Source organism: Coregonus clupeaformis, chromosome 27 (assembly GCF_020615455.1).
Source record: "Coregonus clupeaformis isolate EN_2021a chromosome 27, ASM2061545v1, whole genome shotgun sequence".
Classification (NCBI taxonomy): Eukaryota; Metazoa; Chordata; class Actinopteri; order Salmoniformes; family Salmonidae; genus Coregonus; species Coregonus clupeaformis.
This window is the reverse complement of record NC_059218.1, coordinates 34,093,772-34,112,830: the sequence shown is the minus strand read 5'-3', so window position 1 is coordinate 34,112,830 and position 19,059 is coordinate 34,093,772. Positions and strand designations below refer to the sequence as shown.

The 19,059-nt window shown below is 44.6% G+C and overlaps 1 protein-coding gene across 1 annotated transcript; it reads right to left on the bottom strand.

Moving 5' to 3' along the window:
- Positions 1 to 1,851: 1,851 nt before the first annotated feature.
- LOC121541869 (sodium/potassium/calcium exchanger 3-like) lies at positions 1,852 to 19,059 on the bottom strand. Its single transcript, XM_045208158.1, has 17 exons — positions 18,525 to 19,059; positions 15,139 to 15,255; positions 8,631 to 8,707; positions 8,292 to 8,366; positions 7,972 to 8,056; positions 7,554 to 7,657; positions 7,280 to 7,354; positions 7,082 to 7,107; positions 6,523 to 6,576; positions 6,277 to 6,419; positions 5,925 to 6,091; positions 5,592 to 5,835; positions 4,310 to 4,476; positions 3,925 to 4,039; positions 3,687 to 3,799; positions 3,532 to 3,597; positions 1,852 to 2,395 (listed from the first exon to the last, which is right to left on the bottom strand). Exons 1-17 carry the CDS (start codon positions 18,631 to 18,633, stop codon positions 2,285 to 2,287), a joined length of 1,848 nt encoding a protein of 615 aa, XP_045064093.1. The 5' UTR covers positions 18,634 to 19,059; the 3' UTR covers positions 1,852 to 2,284.

The window sequence follows — 19,059 nt, the reverse complement described above, 5'->3', positions numbered from 1 at the left end:
AGCTGTTGCCAGATCATTTAATGTTCATTTCTCTACCATAAGCTGCCTCCAACGTCGCTTTAGAGAATTTTGCGGTATGTCCAACCGGCCTCACAACCGCAGACCACGTGTAACCACACCAGCCCAGGACCTCCGCATCTGGCTTCTTCACCTGCAGGATCGTCTGAGTCCAGCCACCCAGACAGCTGATGAAACTGAGGAGTATTCCTGTCTGTAATAAAGCCCTTTTGTGGTGGAAAACGTTTTCTGATTGTCATGTGAAATCCATAGATTAGGGCCTAATTTATAATAATAATAATAAATAATATTTATTTCATTTTCCTTATATGAACTGTAACTCAGTAAAATCGTTGAAATTGTTGCATGTTGCATTTATATTTTTGTTCAGTGTAATAGTTCGATCACATAAAGAGTATATTCTGCAGTCCTTTCATTTGGCAAAAAAGTTTGAGTCATTTGATCTGATCTGAAATCTAAATTATTTCAGGAAATAATTATGTAAATAAATACCTATACGTTTTTCAGAATATACTATTTTGCAGAGCAAACCAATAAGTATTGTAATCACAAGCACTTGACAGAGGAAATATATAAAATCTCTTGGAAATAATAAATAACGATACTAAATCAAGGTGGTTCAGTGCTAAATAGGATCTAAGCTGGTTTAAATAGAATAGTGGTTTAGAAAGTGACATAATTCGATATAACCTTATTCTCCTTTCATCAGATCTAGGTGGAGTGTGCTGATCTGAAGTGTCAGTCTTTAGTATCACTATACAAAGTGACACAAATATACATACTTTTTCAGTTACAGTATAAGATATTCTCACAAATACCATGGGAAGAATATGTTATTTAGTTCTTATATCAAAAACACCACAAGTCTAGTCTGTCTGACATTAATTTTTTGTAAAACTATGTAAAATATTTAGTAAACATTTAGAAACAGTAAAAAGTATGCTCTTGTAGACCTAATAATCATTGTACAGTAATACAAACACTGATCGTCCCCAAACGTAGTGAACTATTACAACAGACCCGTACGCATGTTATCAAAGGTTGTGACACTCATAGAAACATGTAGTCAATAGTAATAACACTTCTAAAAATGCTAAAAATCGTAGATTTCACGTTAGCCTATTATTTACTTAGTTTGTAACAGTACTTGTTCAAAAGCAGTGAGGCAAAAAATTATTCATAAATCCTCTTTGGAGGAACTAGATCAGTCACTTTACAAATTCTAGTCACATAATAATCTGCATCTCTTACGAATACTTCCTCTATTATAAGTCTATTACACATTAACGCCGTCTATTTTTTCTTATTGCTTCGTTCATAGTACCTTACTGACAGTTCTATGCTCCACTGTACCCCAGCACTGCTACACATTTGCACAAATGTACACACGGTATCACCACACAACAAGGTAACATCAGCTAGGGCGTACATTCAAAACAAACACGGGTGTTCCAAACGTATGGTCAAGAAACCAGGATTAGTCTACTGTATTATTTTTCCCATTGGTCACTGCTGAACATTAGGTGTTGCTATGTATTAAAACACCAAACTTCGGATGAAAAAGGTTTGTGCTATAGAAAAGACTGCTGTGTGTGTGTGTGTGTGTGTGTATGTGGGTTGATTCTTATATCCTTGTGGGGACCTACAATCTCCAAAAGTCCCCACAAGGATAGTGAAACAAGGAATATTCTCCCCGTGTGGACATTTCCCACTTCCCCATGAGGACAAAGGCTATTTTAAGCTTAGGTTTAGGGTTAGGGTTACAATTAAGGTTAGAATTAGGGTTAGGGTACGGGTAAGTGGTTGGTTTAGGGTTAGGAGTTAGGGTTAGGGAAGATAGTATTTTGAATGGAAATGAATTTTAGGTCCCCACAAGGATAGAAGAACATAACGTGTGTGTGTGACTATCCTCGTGGGTACCAGAAATCCCCCAAAGTCCCCACAAGGATAGTAAAACAAGGAAAATCTCCCTTGTCGACAAAGGCTATTTTAGGGTTAAGGCAGGGGTTAGGGAAAATTGGATTTGGAATGGAAATCAATTGTAGGTCCCCACAAGGATAGTAAAATGTGTGTGTGTGTGTGTTTGTGTGCAATGTCACCCAAGCATATCCTGTTTGTGGTACATCACGTTAACTTTAGCACAATGTAGCTGAGGCTGTTTTTTTTTTGGCTTTAGGACAGAGTATCTCAGGGAGACAGAGGACTCCTGGACATGGCAGCTGACAGGAAGGCAAATCAGGGTTGGCCTTTGACCCCATCGTCAGCCTCACATCTGCCCAAAGAAGATGGAGCAGAGCAGGAAGATGGCATAGAGTAATATAAGCCCCAGGCCCAGCCGGCGGTCCAGCTTCCAGTGGTTCAGATGGACACTCATGACCTGGGAGGGAAGAGGGGGAGGTGAAGAGAGAACAGGGGTTGAGTGGAAATTGGAAAGAAAGGTTGCATGAGGTAAAGAGAGAGGACTAGCTTGGCTATGACTGGGTGATTGAGTAATAGATGGAGCCACACAATTTAACTTGTTTAGCACTGGTGTTGTGATACTGATGGTTTGTCGGCACTGGTGGTTTGTTTAAATAGCAGGTTAGGAGAACTAACATGGCAGGTTAGGAGAACTAACGTGGCAGGTTAGGAGAACTAACGTGGCAGGTTAGGAGACTGATGTGGCAGGTTAGGAGAACTAACGTGGCAGGTTAGGAGAACTAACGTGGCAGGTTAGGAGAACTAACGTGGCAGGTTAGGAGACTGATGTGGCAGGTTAGGAGAACTAACGTGGCAGGTTAGGAGAACTAACGTGGCAGGTTAGGAGACTGATGTGGCAGGTTAGGAGAACTAACGTGGCAGGTTAGGAGACTGATGTGGCAGGTTAGGAGAACTAACGTGGCAGGTTAGGAGACTGATGTGGCAGGTTAGGAGAACTAACGTGGCAGGTAGGAGAACTAACGTGGCAGGTTAGGAGGTCTAACGTGGCAGGTTAGGAGAACTAACGTGGCAGGTTAGGAGAACTAACGTGGCAGGTTAGGAGAACTAACGTGGCAGGTTAGGAGACTGATGTGGCAGGTTAGGAGAACTAACGTGGCAGGTTAGGAGACTGATGTGGCAGGTTAGGAGGTCTAACGTGGCAGGTTAGGAGACTGATGTATAGGTAAGGAAAAGGGTTAGTTAGGCTTAGCTAAAATGCTACAGTTGTCAACAACTTTAATCCACGACGCGACAACTAGATGGAGCTGTAATGGTAGCCACAATGGTACAAACCATCATTATCATAACACCGGAACAGTAGATGGAACCACACCCTGCTCCAGAAAGACTGTACTATACTGTGCTCTGCCTGTCGCCATTCTGCTTGTGGTCAATAACAAATGTCTTGTAAAAAGCTTAATACCAGTAAAACTATGATCGTACTGTGTGGTATGGACTGTTATGTGGTTAAATGATGCTCAGAACCAGATGTCCAGTGCAAGAGTAACTCATGGTGAACTCCATGGAGGCACGAACTTATGCACACACACTTACTGTGAGGAAGACAGAGGCCAACAGCAGGACAACAGAATACACCAGGCCCTTGTTATTGATGTAGACCTGTGAGGAAGAGGAGGGTTAGAGGGGTCAGATGTTGACGATTGTTAAATGTCCATAGAGATAGAGAGTTTTAATAAATGAGTACCCACCGATGATCCGTTGTCCACCACCAGAGTGCGCAGAGCCCAGGGGAAACCCAGCCCCAACAGGATGTCAAAGATATTACTGCCAATGGAGTTAGACACCGCCATGTCCCCCATACCTGAGGAGAAATGGAAAGTAAAGTCAAACTAAAGCACAACTGTCTACACTACACCACCAGGATGTTAAGAGGCTGGTCAGGAGTCTGAAGATGAGAGAAAGTTGAAAAGAGAGGATGACGGGTACCTTGCCGAGCTACAATGAGGCTGGCCATGCAGTCTGGCACGCTGGTGCCCGCTGCCAGGAAGGTGATCCCCATGATGTAGTCTGGGATGTCTAGTGTGTAGCTGATGATGGTGACCTGGTGGGCACACATAGCTAGTTTAGAGACAGATACACCACACACACTCACCCTCTCAAATACCATCCTACAATTCCTGGAACATTTCAAGCTTGTAGAAAGCCTGGCCTGGAGAAGTTCCCATGCGGCCGTAAGGCTCTGCTGTGGGCCCTTACCATCCACACCATGAGGTCCTTACCATCCACACCATGAGGTCCTTACCATCCACACCATGAGGTCCTTACCATCCACACCATGAGGTCCTTACCATCCACACCATGAGGTCCTTACCATCCACACCATGAGGTAGGAGAAGATGGCTATCCACAGGGTGGAGGCTACGAAGGTGACCATGAACCAGCGGTGCCAGCGTGGGTACACACAGTTTGGCACAGTGCAGTACAGCAGCAGGCCCAGGGGCCACGAGATCAGCCACTTGACCCGCGCACAGCAACCACCTGCAACACACACGAACAACAATATACTGTCGGTCACAGACCAGAACATACCAGAGCTGACATCCACTGTGTTTTCCTCAAATGCAATTTCAGCGAACGTCAGGGAAATTGTCTGTAGCCCTTTACACTCATACCCATTTACGGGTTGAAAATGGCAGATTTGGGCACTAATAAGCGCTTAAATTGGAACATAGTGGCTGTACGATAACATGCTATACATGAAGTCAGAGCTCTGGCTATGCGGTTCACAGCGCTGTATGGTTTTGACTGACAGCCGTTCTGAACGTGAGCACCTTGCGCAACAAGAAGTTGCCCCCCATCCCTCCAGCTAATTGGGCAACTTTTACACATTTGTTGTTGTCTGAGTGAGGGAAATGCTGTATATTAAGATGACTCAATGTATTTTGAAAGATGAGACGTTGAGAATTATAATAAATACCGCTTTGATGTCATAAAAGCAATTCAAACACCTGTGAGTCCAAATGTGCAAATCCTAAAACTCATGTCATATACAGTGTCAATGTTTATGATCACTCTGTTTGATGTACAGTTACAAGATGACCTGGTGTCATACCCTGGGTTGTTCTGAACAGAATGAGCCTATGTTTGTTTATTGTGAAGAAGATTTGCCGTGGTACACGCAACTGAATGCAGTCATGACTCCTTTCTATGGGCACCAAAATTACGATCTGTTTCTCTGAATTGCCTTGTGAAAGCCTAACACAAGCCTAACAAGATCATACTTCATAACTTAGTCATGTTGTCAATAGATTGCGATTTATAATGAACCGTTTTTGGATTGCGTAAACAACAGTAATTGTGTGATGGGGGATGCAGTGTTGTGTTCCAAATGAAACAACTACCAGTGTGCTTGCTCTAGTTCCTCAACGGCACAGCTAGGAGAGCACAAAAAAGCACCTTATAGTTGAAGACTCTTCTTTTAGTCATAAAAGTGCATTGAAATTACTTAGGAACTGTGCACAGTTTGGAGAGGTGAGTGGCCACTTAGAGACACCTCAAACCCTTGTAATTGGTTTTGTCTTATGCTGCTCCTACCCCACATTTTATCATGTTACTGAATGTATCAAGAGTATTTTCAGATTTCGTTATATCACCTGGCCAATGCAGAGGCCTGAATGGCCCATCATCATCATCCTCCTCTTCCTCAGCGTGACATACATCCGCTCCTGGCTTCTCCCCCCCTGCATCCCCTAACCTGGCCCCATCAGGGGTCTGCTTCTCCACACTGCCCCCATTCTCCAGACCTCCAGAGCCCAACCCCTTCAGAGGGGTGCCCCCTGGCCCTGGGCTGGCCTCCCCGTCCAGCTGGCTGTTGGGATCCCTGATCAACCTTTGTCTCTGTGTGAGAGAGAGAGAGAGTGCACATTAGTGCTCCATAGTGGCTAATGTTAACCCTTGCTGATGTTCCTCCAGTCTGAGTCCAGTACCTCACTAATGAGCACGCGGCCTGCCATGGTGAGCCTGGTGCGAGGGGAGAAGTGGGGGCTGATCATTATGCGCAGGCCGGCCTCAGAGAAGGACAGCTGGTGGGGGTTGAGGATCAGGAGCTCGTCCACCATCACCACCGGAGGAGACTCCTGACCCTGGGGTTGGCCTGCAGGGTGAGTAAGGGATGGGAAGAGGGGTAACACTTTACCTAAAGCCGACAGGCAGGTATAATGCATTATGATGCGGTTATAATGCACTGTGAGACTTGTCATGAGCACAACAAATCAATAACAGTCACAGCTTCTAACACTCAGACAGTGAGAGCTGTATGGAGCTCCAGTCCAGACAGACCTTTCCTGAGCAGCACCATGTTGGTGTTACATGTGGGTCCGTCCTCTGCCATCTCCTCATCTCTGAGTCCCTCACTGACAAGGCAGCACTGACCCGGGCCCACAAACCGATGTTCCACACATCCCCTGATCTGGGAGTTGAACCTGAAACCACAAAACATCTGTCATATGAGAAACACAACAATCGTCACTAGCTACATGCTCTGTGATTTGAGGACTCTTGTGAGAGGGGTCTCAGCGTACTCACTTCATGATAAGAATGTAAACTCCATACATGGTCATTAGGAGCACGGCCTCCCACCTACAATCAAAGAAATACACCATTCAACTACCACCTAAAACCAGTAAACAGTTCAACTACCACCTAAAACCAGTAAACAGTTCAACTACCACCTAAAACCAGTAAACAGTTCAACTACCACATAAAACCAGTAAACAGTTCAACTACCACCTAAAACTAGTAAACAGTTCAACTACCACCTAAAACCAGTAAACAGTTCAACTACCACCTAAAACCAGTAAACAGTTAAATCAGAGAAATACACAGTTCAACTACCACCTAAAACCAGTAAACAGCTCAATCAGAGAAATACACAGTTCAACTACCACCTAAAACCAGTAAACAGCTCAATCAGAGAAAAACACAGTTCAACTACCACCTAAAACCAGTAAACAGTTCAACTACCACCTAAAACCAGTAAACTGCTATTTTACTATACTTTTACAATTCTGACATGTAACATTGAGACTTTTGGCAGAAAAGTAAATTATGTATAGGTTCATCAATGAATCATGATAAAACTCACCAGACAACTTTTGCATCGTAGATAACCTACAAAGAGAAAGTTAACACATTAAAATAGTCACATCTGCATTTCACTATGGACAGGCAGTTTATACAGAACCATAATTGTAGAGCACAAGTAAGCTACTGTATACTGGTCTCTAAATGCATTTAATTGTGTGGTCTTAATTTCCCCTCCTCCCTCCCTTGTCTGCCTCACCATGATGAGAGCCAGCACAGAGAAGATGTAGTAGGTGGAGTCCCTGAACAGAGACCACCATGTCAGAACCACCGTCTGCAGGGGAGACACACAGAGAGAGATTCCACTAACAGACAACCAACACACAGCTAAATCAAGGTGAAGTCCTCATGTTCACTCAGCCAGTGCATTTGTAGGAGAATTTCTAAAATATGTTTCCATGTATTCATGAGCTCTTCAGCCATAGCCACACTGATAAGACCATAAAGGTGTGTAGTCTTTGAAAGGTTTGTACCTGGCCCGCAAAGATGCCACAAACACCAATGATGACCAGGATGTTGAAGACCGCTGAGCCCACGATGGTACCGACCCCCACGTCGCCTTTAGTGATGAACACACCTGAGATGGAAAGAGAGGCGTGGGAGGGGCTGTAGTGACAATGACATTTTAGAGGATGAAACCAGTGGTTATCCCAATGCGTTTTATACCTTGATGTAGAATGAAAGACTATTCATATTGACTCTGCTGACATCAGATGGATATTTGTGGCATTACATGATACACAAACATGTTCATTGGGATGGATTGAAGATCCAAGTTATGGGCCATTTGTATCATCCAGTGTTGGGCATAATGGATCGTGTTCATTGACACAATATTGGCCACTGATATCAGGAAATATGAGGTGAAATACAGAGTGATTAAGAACTGACCAATGAGAGAGGTGAAGAGCTCTGGTGCTGAGCTCCCTGCAGCCATGAAGGTTGCCCCTGCCACATCCTCACTGAGCTGCAGGTTCTGACAGGGACAGAGAGAGGAGGGGGAACATTCTCACACAATCAGAATACTTGTTCAAGAAGCACTATATCTTTGTAGAAATACATGATAACAGAAATCCTCTTCAGCCTGTCTTACACAAAGTTTCTATTTTAAATGGTTCAACTAAAAGTAGTAATAGAGTGATAAAAAGCAGGATATGGTGCCTCCCTCTTCTTGTATCCTGTAAGTTAATTGGTGCTGTTGGTTTTCTCACCTCTGATATTTTCTCCAGGGAAGGGACAAAGTAGTCATCACAGACAATAGCAAGAGCGTAGAACATGTAGATAGCCTAAAAGGTAGCGCAACAGATAAAAATAGAGATACAGGCCGTAAAGGATGTGATAAGGAAGTGTTTACGTAATTCAGTTCATTTAGGCAGGTGTACTTCACTGTGATTGGCAGATAAATTATATTATGAAGTCTGATCGCATCTGAACAGATGGTATTGCACTAAGGGTGTGGCCGCAAAACTGCAGTATCATGGTATCATGGTTGTTTTGTGAGGTGTGTTAAACAGGTGTGTTTTCTGCGTTGTGTGTTATGGGACACTCACACACAGCACATGTAACAACACTGCTCCTCCTTTCAGCTCCTCCTTGGTAAAGATATCTTCTGGAAACTCATGGATGGCTCAGGGAGAGAGATAACAGTACAACACATTTAGACACAGATCCTACCTCTCTCTCTGTCTACAGAGAGAGAGAGAGAATGGAGGTGGAAAAGGATAGTCAACAACAACAGCAGAGGGGGAAGGAAAGCAGAATCTTGCGCTAATCTGACTAAATGGATGTCATGGCGCTCAAGATCAGAAGCAGAGCACAATCATCAAACAACTGCCACATTGGTTTGCAATAACATTGCTTTCCTGTCCCCATCTCATCATCCTTCCTATCTTAAAGGACAGATACAAGCACAGTAATAGCATAGTAGGCCTTCTGGAAGAATGGATGACAATTTCATCACATTGCTTTCCAGAGCCAATCCTTTCTGAAGGAATACAATGCTATATATAGCTGAAGGAGGCACCTTGATGTTTTTTTATGATTTGTTCCTCCACGGTCCTAAAGGAATTGCTGAAGCTAAGCGTCAGGATCTGGCTCAGACTCCAAGAAATCGTATTTATCCGCCTGACACACCGCAGCTTAATAACTGATCTCCTATGGAATTGCTCCTCCAAGCAGCCAGACACCTGTACAGGCTAGCAGATGCTAGCCCCCTGGGACGTGTAGAGAGAGAGGAACAGAGGAGCAGAGCTCTGAGGAGGATGTGTATGGAACAGCTGGTTCCTGCTCCTCCAGTCCTCAGGTGTATATGAGATTGTTAGTGAAAGCTTCCCCTCGGTTCCCCCGGCGTGATGAACAGAGGAGAGGAGGCTGCACAGGGCACTGCTGCTAAATCAGTACTCAGACGCAGGGGAAAATGAACTTTAACGACTGGGGAGCCCAAACCTATTAATAGCCCTGCTGCTCTGAGGCAGACAGCGCTGGGTAGCCTACATAGTCAGTCCCACAATGCATGCTGTCTGACGCATGCTGCACGACTCATTCTACACCACACACACTTTCTATAATATACATGCTACACATCACATTATCTATGACACACACTACCAAACATAGGCTTCATGACACATACTACACAGTATGCACACTACATTCCATGAGCTGTGCTGTAAGTCTATGACAGCATGCCATTCTGAACCTTCTCCCTGTGGCTTAAGAGAGCACACCTCTCATGTGATCAAGGATATTAGATTTTGATCCTTGAATCTGTAGTGTGAAGCCGAGAGGAGAGGGTACCATATGGTCTAGAGGTCTGTAGGATGACAGTGTGCTTCTATACAATGTCAAATCAAATCAAATTGTATTTGCCACATGCGCTGAATACAACAGGTGTAGACATTACAGTGAAATGCTTACTTACAAGCCCTTAACCAACAATGCAGTTTTATGAAAATATATATATATATTTTTAAGTGTTAAGTAAAAAATAGATAAGTAAAAAATAAAAGCAAATAATTAAAGAGCAGCAGTAAAATAAAATGACAGTAGGGAGGCTATATACAGTGGGTACCGGTACAGAGTCAATGTGCGGGGGCACCGGTTAGTCAAGGTAATATGTACATGTGGGTAGAGTTAAAGTGACTATGCATAAATAATAAACAGAGTAGCAGCAGCGTAAAAGAGGGGGGTGGGGGTGGGGGTGGGGGTGGGGTGGGGTGGAGGGGCAATGCAAATAGTCTGGGTAGCCATGATTAGCTGTTCAGGAGTCTTATGGCTTGGGGGTAGAAGCTGTTAAGAAGCCTTTTGGACCTAGACTTGGCGCTCTGGTACCGCTTGCCGTGCAGTAGCAGAGAGAACAGTCTATGACTAGGGTGGCTGGAGTCTTTGACAATTTTTAGGGCCTTCCTCTGACACCGCCTGGTATAGAGGTCCTGCATGGCAGGAAGCTTGGCCCCAGTGATGTACTGGGCCATACGCACTACCCTCTGTAGTGCCTTGCGGTCGGAGGCCGAGCAGTTGCCATACCAGGCGGTGATGCAACCAGTCAGGATGCTCTCAATGGTGCAGCTGTAGAGCTTTTTGAGGATCTGAGGACCCATGCCAAATCTTTTCAGTCTCCTGAGGGGGAATAGGCTATACTGTGTGTGTGTGTGTACAGCATATGGTTATCTAATGTACATCTAGTGATGTAATCAACATCCTGAATCTGAGACTCAGAGGGTGAGGGTCCCTCTCTCTGTCTCTGCTCGTCCAGAGAACTGTGGGGAAAGGAGCTTATTTTCTTTTCTGGCCAGCTGTTGCACTGGGGCAGGACCTGTTCACTAAACCATCCCATCTTAGCATGTCAACTTTCTTTCAGATTATCATAAGAAAGAGTGAGGCAGCATCTCACTAAAGAACGTGGGTACACATCTGCATCTTATCAGTGTGAGGACATCTGTTCTCTAGTTGTGGTATTATTATCATTTCTGTTGTCCTTCTATCCTATAGCTGTGTTTTGGAAAGATCTGAATCCTGCCCCAGGTCCCCAGGACATCTAGCCCCAATACACAAGGCCCCAGTTGAACGTGTCTATGTAAATGCCGTGCTGAAACATGCGGCTCAGATGAACGTTTTGACGGTTGCTTCGGTGAAAGCAGTTGCCATGGAGACCCTCTCCCTGGGGGCTGTGGTTTGTTGACGGGCGGCAGTGGGAAGCCAATGACGGCTGCGTGAATGGTGAGAAAGGGGGAGGGAGGGGAATGTGTGTTTCACATGGTCTTGGCTTATGAAAAAAGATAAAACAACAGGCAGCTCTGGAGCTAAATTCTAAAAATATTAATTTTTCCTTGCCAACCCTCAGGAGAGGTCTGAGAGAGCAAAAACATACGATACAGTGTTGGCCAGGAATTGTATTTGTGAGGATGCCCATCCTCTGTTCCCCTTTACTAGGCTTTTGTCACAGCATGCAGCATGGGACTGCTGATTGACTAGACCAGCTGTAAGATGATTTACTATATCTGAGCTTGGCTTCCAATACTGGACACAGGACATTTAGGGTTAGGCATTAGGGTTAGCAGTGTGGTTATGGTTAGGGTTAGGTTTAAATCAGATTTTATGACTTAGTGGCTGTGACAGCTAGTGACCCCTCTGCAGAGCTGCCTCCAGGGCAAGATTCATGACAATAAATGCCAACCTGCATAGATCTCTCTCTGATACACTAGATGTTATCTTATCTGTGAATGGGCTTGATTTAATTTAATTTCATTGCTGATCCAATCAAGAATCTAGAGAAGGGGTCAAAATGGACATGTGATGTAATCTGTGTGTGTGTGTGTGTGTGTGTGTGCGTGTGTGCGAACCCATTGGTATGCTTGAGTGTGTGGTAATGTCATATCAGTCCAGATTAAAAGTGAACCTGCTGCAAGGGACTTAAGAGTGTGACCGAATGGCAGGCAGAGGGAAGGAGAGGAAGAGATGTTATAGATTTTTTTACTTTTACCCCTTTTTCTCCCCAATTGGTAGTTACAGTCTTGTCCCACGCTGCAACTTCCGTTCGGACTCGGGAGAGGCGAAGGTCGAGAGCCATGCGTCCTCCGAAACACGACCCTGCCAAGCCGCACTGCTTCTTGACACACTGCTCGCTAAAACCCGGAAGCCAACCGCACCAATATGTCAGAGGAAACACCCGTACGACTGGCAACTGAATTCAGCTTGCAGGCGCCCGGCCCGCCACAAGGAGTCGCTAGAGCGCGATGGGACAAGGAAATCCCGGCCGGCCAAACCCTCCCCTAACCCATACGACGCTGGGTCAATTGTGCGCCATCTCATGGGTCTCCGAGTCACAGCCGGCTGTGACACAGCCTGGGATCGAACCCAGGGCTGTAATGACGCCTCAAGCACTGCGATGCAGTGCCTTAGACCGCAGCGTCACTTGGGAGGCCCTCACTACAACAACCTTGCATTTTTATGACGAATCAAAACATTTGCTTTCTTCCATGTGATGAAATTTCAATAATGGACATATTTTTATTGTCTTTCTTTGATTTTATGATATAGTCACGAAAGGCCGACAAGAACAAAAATAGTAAAAGCCAATCCAGCCATACAAATCTCACCAAAACTCAATAACCATCCTTCATCTAACAAAACACTAGCTGAAATAATTTGACAAATCCTCAGGAGAACAATCAATAAGCTTCAGTCCCTCACAGGAGATTACTCCACCTCTTCAGACAAGTCACACTGCACTATCCATAATCTTAAAGCGTCAAGTCTCAATGTTATGTTGGTGTGCTGGGAAACAAAGGAAACTACTGCAGTAAAACAATTTGAAAGCCACCACTAATACCCTATCTGAAATGAAGACGGGTAGATGTGAGCCACATATTAAAAACGTGTTTTATGTTCAACCACACACAGAGCTTTCTGTGAGTGATCTCCATCCTTAACCTAGGACCTTTAAGTTATCATCAGGAACCAATGTGAATGCAGAGAGGACAAGGGTTCCAGAGAGGGGACGGGAGCTAAGAATATTCTCCCCAATTTCCAAAGACTTCAGACAAAAAGACAACTACTCCCATGTTTAATGGTCGCATTAGTGGCCATTTGCTTTATTTGACAGCCATAATAAATTACTCCCCTGACAAAACTCAAGGACTTTTTAAAGGAAATATCGTTAGAGTATCTGCCAGATTCTCTTTTTCAGTTCTCTCCTGCGACCACTAAAATATCTCTGTGGAAAAATAATCCTCAACCGACTGGCTCTGTTGCTTGCCGAAAAAAACTAAACAAATGCATAAAAACATACGAGCCATCGTTATTGACACTTAGGGCTCTTCAATCTGTATCGCCGAAGCGTTGCAGATAGCGGGATAGAAATGTAAAGATGATTTCCTATTGAGCAGACATATGCAGCGTTTACTATGAATGCAGTCTCTGCTGAGGCGGGAACATTGCCTTTAAATGTCAATCACGCTGTAACGCTGAACTTCTGCGATACGGATTGAATAGAGCCCTTATTAAAATGCATGGGCTTATTTTCTCCTCCCGGTCTATTTTTAGCTCGATCTGGTTGTTCATTCTGCCTCTGTACTTTGAATGCTTGAAAGACAGAATTATCTGGGTTTCAAAATGTAGCATTCAGTTGCTTAGCAACGCTGGCCTCAAAGGGTTGTCGACTGAAGGCAGACGCTGCCGTCTCCGTCTTGTTACACAGAGGGGGGATGGAGAGAGAAAGAGAGAGAGCGATTGAGAGAAAGTGAAAGAGAGCGAGAGAGAGAGAGAGACAGAAATAAAGTGAGAGAGAGCAATAGAGGGGAAAACCGCGGGAGATAAGGGATTGGGGAGGTACTGAAACCTCCCTTACGCTATCCCCAAGATAATATTCCTAGAGGTCTGTCCGAGCTGGCCGTTTGGATTATGTAATCATTAGCAGTTACAGTGAGCAGAGAAGAGCGGACTTACGTGCAGATAAAGAGGAGTAGCCTGCCCTGAGCTCTGTAGCCTAGGAGTAGTGCAGCCCCTCTGAAAGGGCTAATGTAATCTACCTGCCCACAGATCCATCAGCCTCTTGTTCTACGACCTGCATTTACCATATGACCCATCTTTAAGGGAGATGTGTCGTTGTCAAAGATACTGAGGGAGGTCTGTTTGTAACAGAAAGACCACACATCAAGTGCTTGCTATATTGGTGTTGTAGGTACACATATTGCATTAATAGTTTCCTCTGCCAAGCGCACAACTAGAATGATTGTGGCAGGTGTCCTCGGGGAGATGGTATCGAATGCAATTCATTAATTTATTTCGCAGACTGAAATCACTAACTGTGCATTGCTCAGTCCTGTTGTCCTGCTGCAGAGCTCTCCTCCCTAGCTGTCTTCTCAACCCCCCCATGTCCTCCACCATGTTTACTTACTGTTTATATATTTCCTTGATTCTTCCATTGCACAAGTCTGGCATGCTGCTCTAACCACTCTAGACAGAACCTTTCTGCCGGCAGGGCAGCCAAGTTTGTGACACACAGTTTACAGAGCACAGATTCCTGACAAGCACTGCACTGCTGCCTCGGCCCACATGACCTTTTCAGTTAACCCGCAGGGGAGAGCCAAGGTTCACCAGCATACACACAGCCTACCCTCACTAACCGCCTTCCCCAAACACACACACACACACACACACAAACAGATTAACACACTAAGTCACATCTACACAGTTTAGACCCTCCTGGAGCCCCCGCAGTGTGCCACACAGTTTGGGAAATAAATATTTAGTCAACAGACAGTTTGTGCATCGATATGTCTTCAGGACTTGTAGGGCTCCTATGGAATCTATACTTAATCAGCTAACGCTAAGGGGAAGACTATTGAGTACAGAGAGACTATACAGTTTGAATGGTCCCTGTCAGCTGTTATTCTCTGAGGAGACAATCATCTAAAGCTGTATGCCAGAGGACATGGTAGGGAACATACTCTTTTGTCTAGAATGGGGATCAGGGGCCATCGGTGGGCATCAGGGGCCATCAGTGGAGGTTGAGGTGGGAGAGAGGTTTGGGGCTGTGAGGCTGTGAGGCTGACTCACCTGGTCTAGGAAGGTCCAGGGTCTGGTTGTCTTCTGGCCACTCCTCCTGCATCAGCCTGCGTCTGGAACGAACTGGAACACCATCCTCTTCTAGCTGAGACCCGGACGACTCCGGCTCTGTTGAAATGTAAGTCAACTGGTTTGTAGGCTCATCAAAAGACCGGTCCAAAGACAAAACACTATCTTATTGGACACAACATTCAAAGGCTTGTGTTTTAGTAAAGATGTGACAGATGATAAAGATACATTTGGACAACTTATTATAGAGGCTGGAGGAAGCAACCGGAGAGGGTCAGCAGAGGAGATCATGTAATCTTTTATGAGCACACTCATAAGCCATTCATCATATCAGCACTGCAATCTCCTCACGGTGTAAATCCCTGTTCTGTATCTCTCTGTTGATAGCCAATCTCTTTATTTGGACTTCAGCTTTCAACCACTATATATGGAAGGACAGCATCAACAGTGAGGACCTCCACTGATGTACTGTATCTGTGTCATTGTCTCCTGAAACACAGAGAGATAACTGCTGCCACTCACTGAGATCTATGTCCAGAGCAGACCAGAGCAGAGTAGACCAGACCAGAGCAGACCAAAGCATTCCAGAGCAGACCATAGTAGACCAGAGCAGACCAGAGCCCGAGCAGAGCAGACCAGAGCAGACCAGAGCCCGAGCAGACCAGAGAAGATTAGAGCAGACCAGAGCCGAGCAGAGTAGACCAGAGCCCGAGCAGACCAGAGCAGACCAGAGACAAGCAGAACAGAGCCGAGCCAGCCAGGTGGGGGCCATTACCCTCTACTCCGGTTGTTTAAGAGATAGCTTGATCGCTCTCTGTGTCCAGTCTGTTTCATGATTACTGTCCGCTTTGTTTTACTTTACACTCCAATCAACGTGTTTCACGAGCGTGTTGTACTAGGCCTGAGAGTGGGGATGCGGAGGCTTTCATGTGGAGGCGTCAAGAGGAACCTGGGTAATATGAAATTCAAATGGGCCTCTGTCACAGACGGCGCCGCCATCATCACACTCACAACATGACCACACATCACAGAACACAGGGCTCCAACCCAGACCCAGACGAAGACTACACTTTGGCCTGAGTCACGTCTCTTTCTATTGAAGATGTGGGGTTCACTCCTCAGGATGAGCTGTCTGGTGCATCGTAGGCATTGTTGCCGAGAATTTTCCTGCGCAGCAGGAAATCCAAACTTGTAGTACATTCAAGGTTTAAAAAGGCTTCAAAAGTTTATAATTTCCACTTTAAAATTGCAGACTTCATTTGCTCTAAGGAAAAATTTATCAACCCCTACAATTTTTTTAAAATTCATTATAATCCACATAACAGTTCACATTTTCCTGTTGCTGCAGGATGATTTTCCTGCTGTATCAAACTGCCACAAATTAAGATCATACATCTGTATGGTCACGCCTCAAACTAAACTGGAACTGGCAATCAATGAAACAGCCTTCAAGAACAATTGCTCTACTATAGCGACTAGTAGGCCTACCACTAGAATGATGCTGTATGATGAACATGTCAAATGAATGCATTTAACAGTAATACACATCTTGCCATTTGCCATTAGAAAGATACATTAAATAATTACTCATATTTTTTTCCCAAGATTAGGCCTATTAATGAAGATATGGGTTAAAGGCATGATGGTAGTTATGAGATAGTGAAGGTTTAGTAGGGAAAACTGAAGAACATGACAGCTATTAAAGGATATTTTGAACAACATCAGAACACTGGTTGTCAGAAGGTTTGTGTCAAAGCTTAATCTATGAATCATTACATGAACTCATACTCTCTCAACCTGAAAATCACAGGACTGGCCCACACAATCTCACACGCACGCACACACACACACACCTCCTGATTGAAGAATTGTACCTGACCATCTGTTGCTTCATAGCTGAGTATTTGAATCCATCCTCCAAGAGGAAACCAGGAGACCTAGAGCAGTAGACCAAGGTCTGTAGAGAATAGAGCCCCTTTGGCTAGATCCCTCAAACTCAACTCTGGACCTCCAAGCCAGTTCCACCGCATTTTTTCATTGTTCCCCTCTAATCAGGGACTGAATTAGACCTGGAACACCAGGTGTGTGAATTAATTATCAGGTAGAACAATAAACCAGCAGGCTCCGGACCTCGTAGGGTAAGAGTTGAGTACCCTTGGGCTAGATGTTGACCATGTGCTGTTCATACAAAGGATATGAATAACTGCATCCCGTCAATGTTCTCTTTTGTTCATACACTCATCCCTTTACGCACAGTTTATATGCATATCTATTTTTTCACTTCAGTGCAATTTCAATCATCTATCTTCAGTGTTACTTAATGCAATGCTTGATAGGGATATGTGTTCTCTGGGTTCCATCAGAGTAATTGGTTAGACTAGAGGAAGCTCTAGGGGGTTCTGTGCAGGTAATTGCCTGAAATTAGAGGTCCTGTGAGGATACCAGGCTGGAACAGGGAGGTGATGCCAGCAGCATACCACCCTGCATCCCACTGCTAGCTTGCCTCTGAAGATAAGCAGGGTTGGTCCTGGTAGGTCCTTGGATGGGAGACCAGATGCTGTGGGAAGTAGTGTTGGAGGGCCAGTAGGAGGCACTCTTTCCTCTGGTCAAAAAGAAACAGACAAGAAAAATATCCCAGGGCAGTGATTGGGGACATTGCCCTGTGTAGGGTGCTGTTTATTGGATGAAATGTTGAACGGCTGTCCTGACTCCCTGTGGTCACTAAAGATCCCGTGGCACTTATCATCAGAGTAGGGGTGTTAATAATAATATGCCATTTAGCAGATGCTTTTATCCAAAGCGACTTACAGTGTTAACCCTGGTGTCCTGGCTAAATTCCCAATCTGACCATCATGATCACCTAATCATCCCCTGTAACTATTCACCAGGTCATTGCTGTAAATGAGAATGTGTTCTCAGTCAATTTACCTGGTAAAAAAATAATGCTGAAAGTTCAATGTGACGCACACTCTAGCTGCAGAATATTGGGGGATGGGACAGGGGAGGAGATCATCCAATCTGTTGGTTCCAAATCTATCTCTTTCATCCAATACAGCCTACTATCAATATGGTTATATAATGATTATTTTGCGAGAAATTAAATAATCTTGCATATTTAGCCGATGGCAGTATTTAGTTGTAAATTGAATGAATTAAGAATGTGAATGAGCTGACAGATCGATAATTTTCCCATAGGGTATTATAATAAAATCTGTGAAGATATGAAAATGTGCTAAAATGTTATCAATTCTAAAAGGAATAGTAAAAAATATGTGATGCTAAAAACACCACACATATACAAGCAATAATATACATTAATTTACATTATGCAAAATGCACACATCATTAATCCTTGTGGAAAAACTCACCTGTCACGTGCGCGACCTGTGCGAGCCAAATGACCGCGAGAAGCCCAACTCCACAACAGCAGAACCGCTGGAAGGGCCGCCGTCTCCAAATCTGTACGGCCGCCTTCATTCCGAAGTCGGACCCTCACCCGTCAAAACATATCGGTTGCAGTTACGGTCAGGTCGGTTTCCACTTTCCACAGCTTAATTGCACTAGGCTACACTTTCCCCTGCAACTTGAATGTCAAGTTAGCTGATTGTGTAAACCAGTGCTAAATCCTCGCAGACTGTAGCCTACTCAATTCGGATTACAATATTTTATTCTGCCAAGGCGCACCGTGACATCCATGCCTTGAGATCACACAATATTACACATGAGGAGTGGGTGGATGGAGAAGGAACGACAGCACTTACAGCCTTCAGATCGGTAGACAGATTCAAAGGTCGGCGACAGCAGAATCAGGTTCAAACACGAGAGTTGAGGCGGTGGCAAGCGGTACGGTCTTTCTGCCTTGACACTATTCACACTGGTTCTAAAGTCGTGTCCGTCGTCGTG

Bases quoted from the DNA above. Each gene is read 5' to 3' on its own strand.
- LOC121541869 (XM_045208158.1), bottom strand. From the start codon at position 18,633: ATGAAGGCGGCCGTACAGATTTGGAGACGGCGGCCCTTCCAGCGGTTC. The intron at 8,367-8,630 runs GTGAGTGTCCCA...GCTACCTTTTAG, and splicing joins TGTTGTTACATGTGCTGTGT to GCTATCTACATGTTCTACGC. The intron at 3,800-3,924 runs GTACCCGTCATC...ATTTCTCCTCAG, and splicing joins CCTCATTGTAGCTCGGCAAG to GTATGGGGGACATGGCGGTG.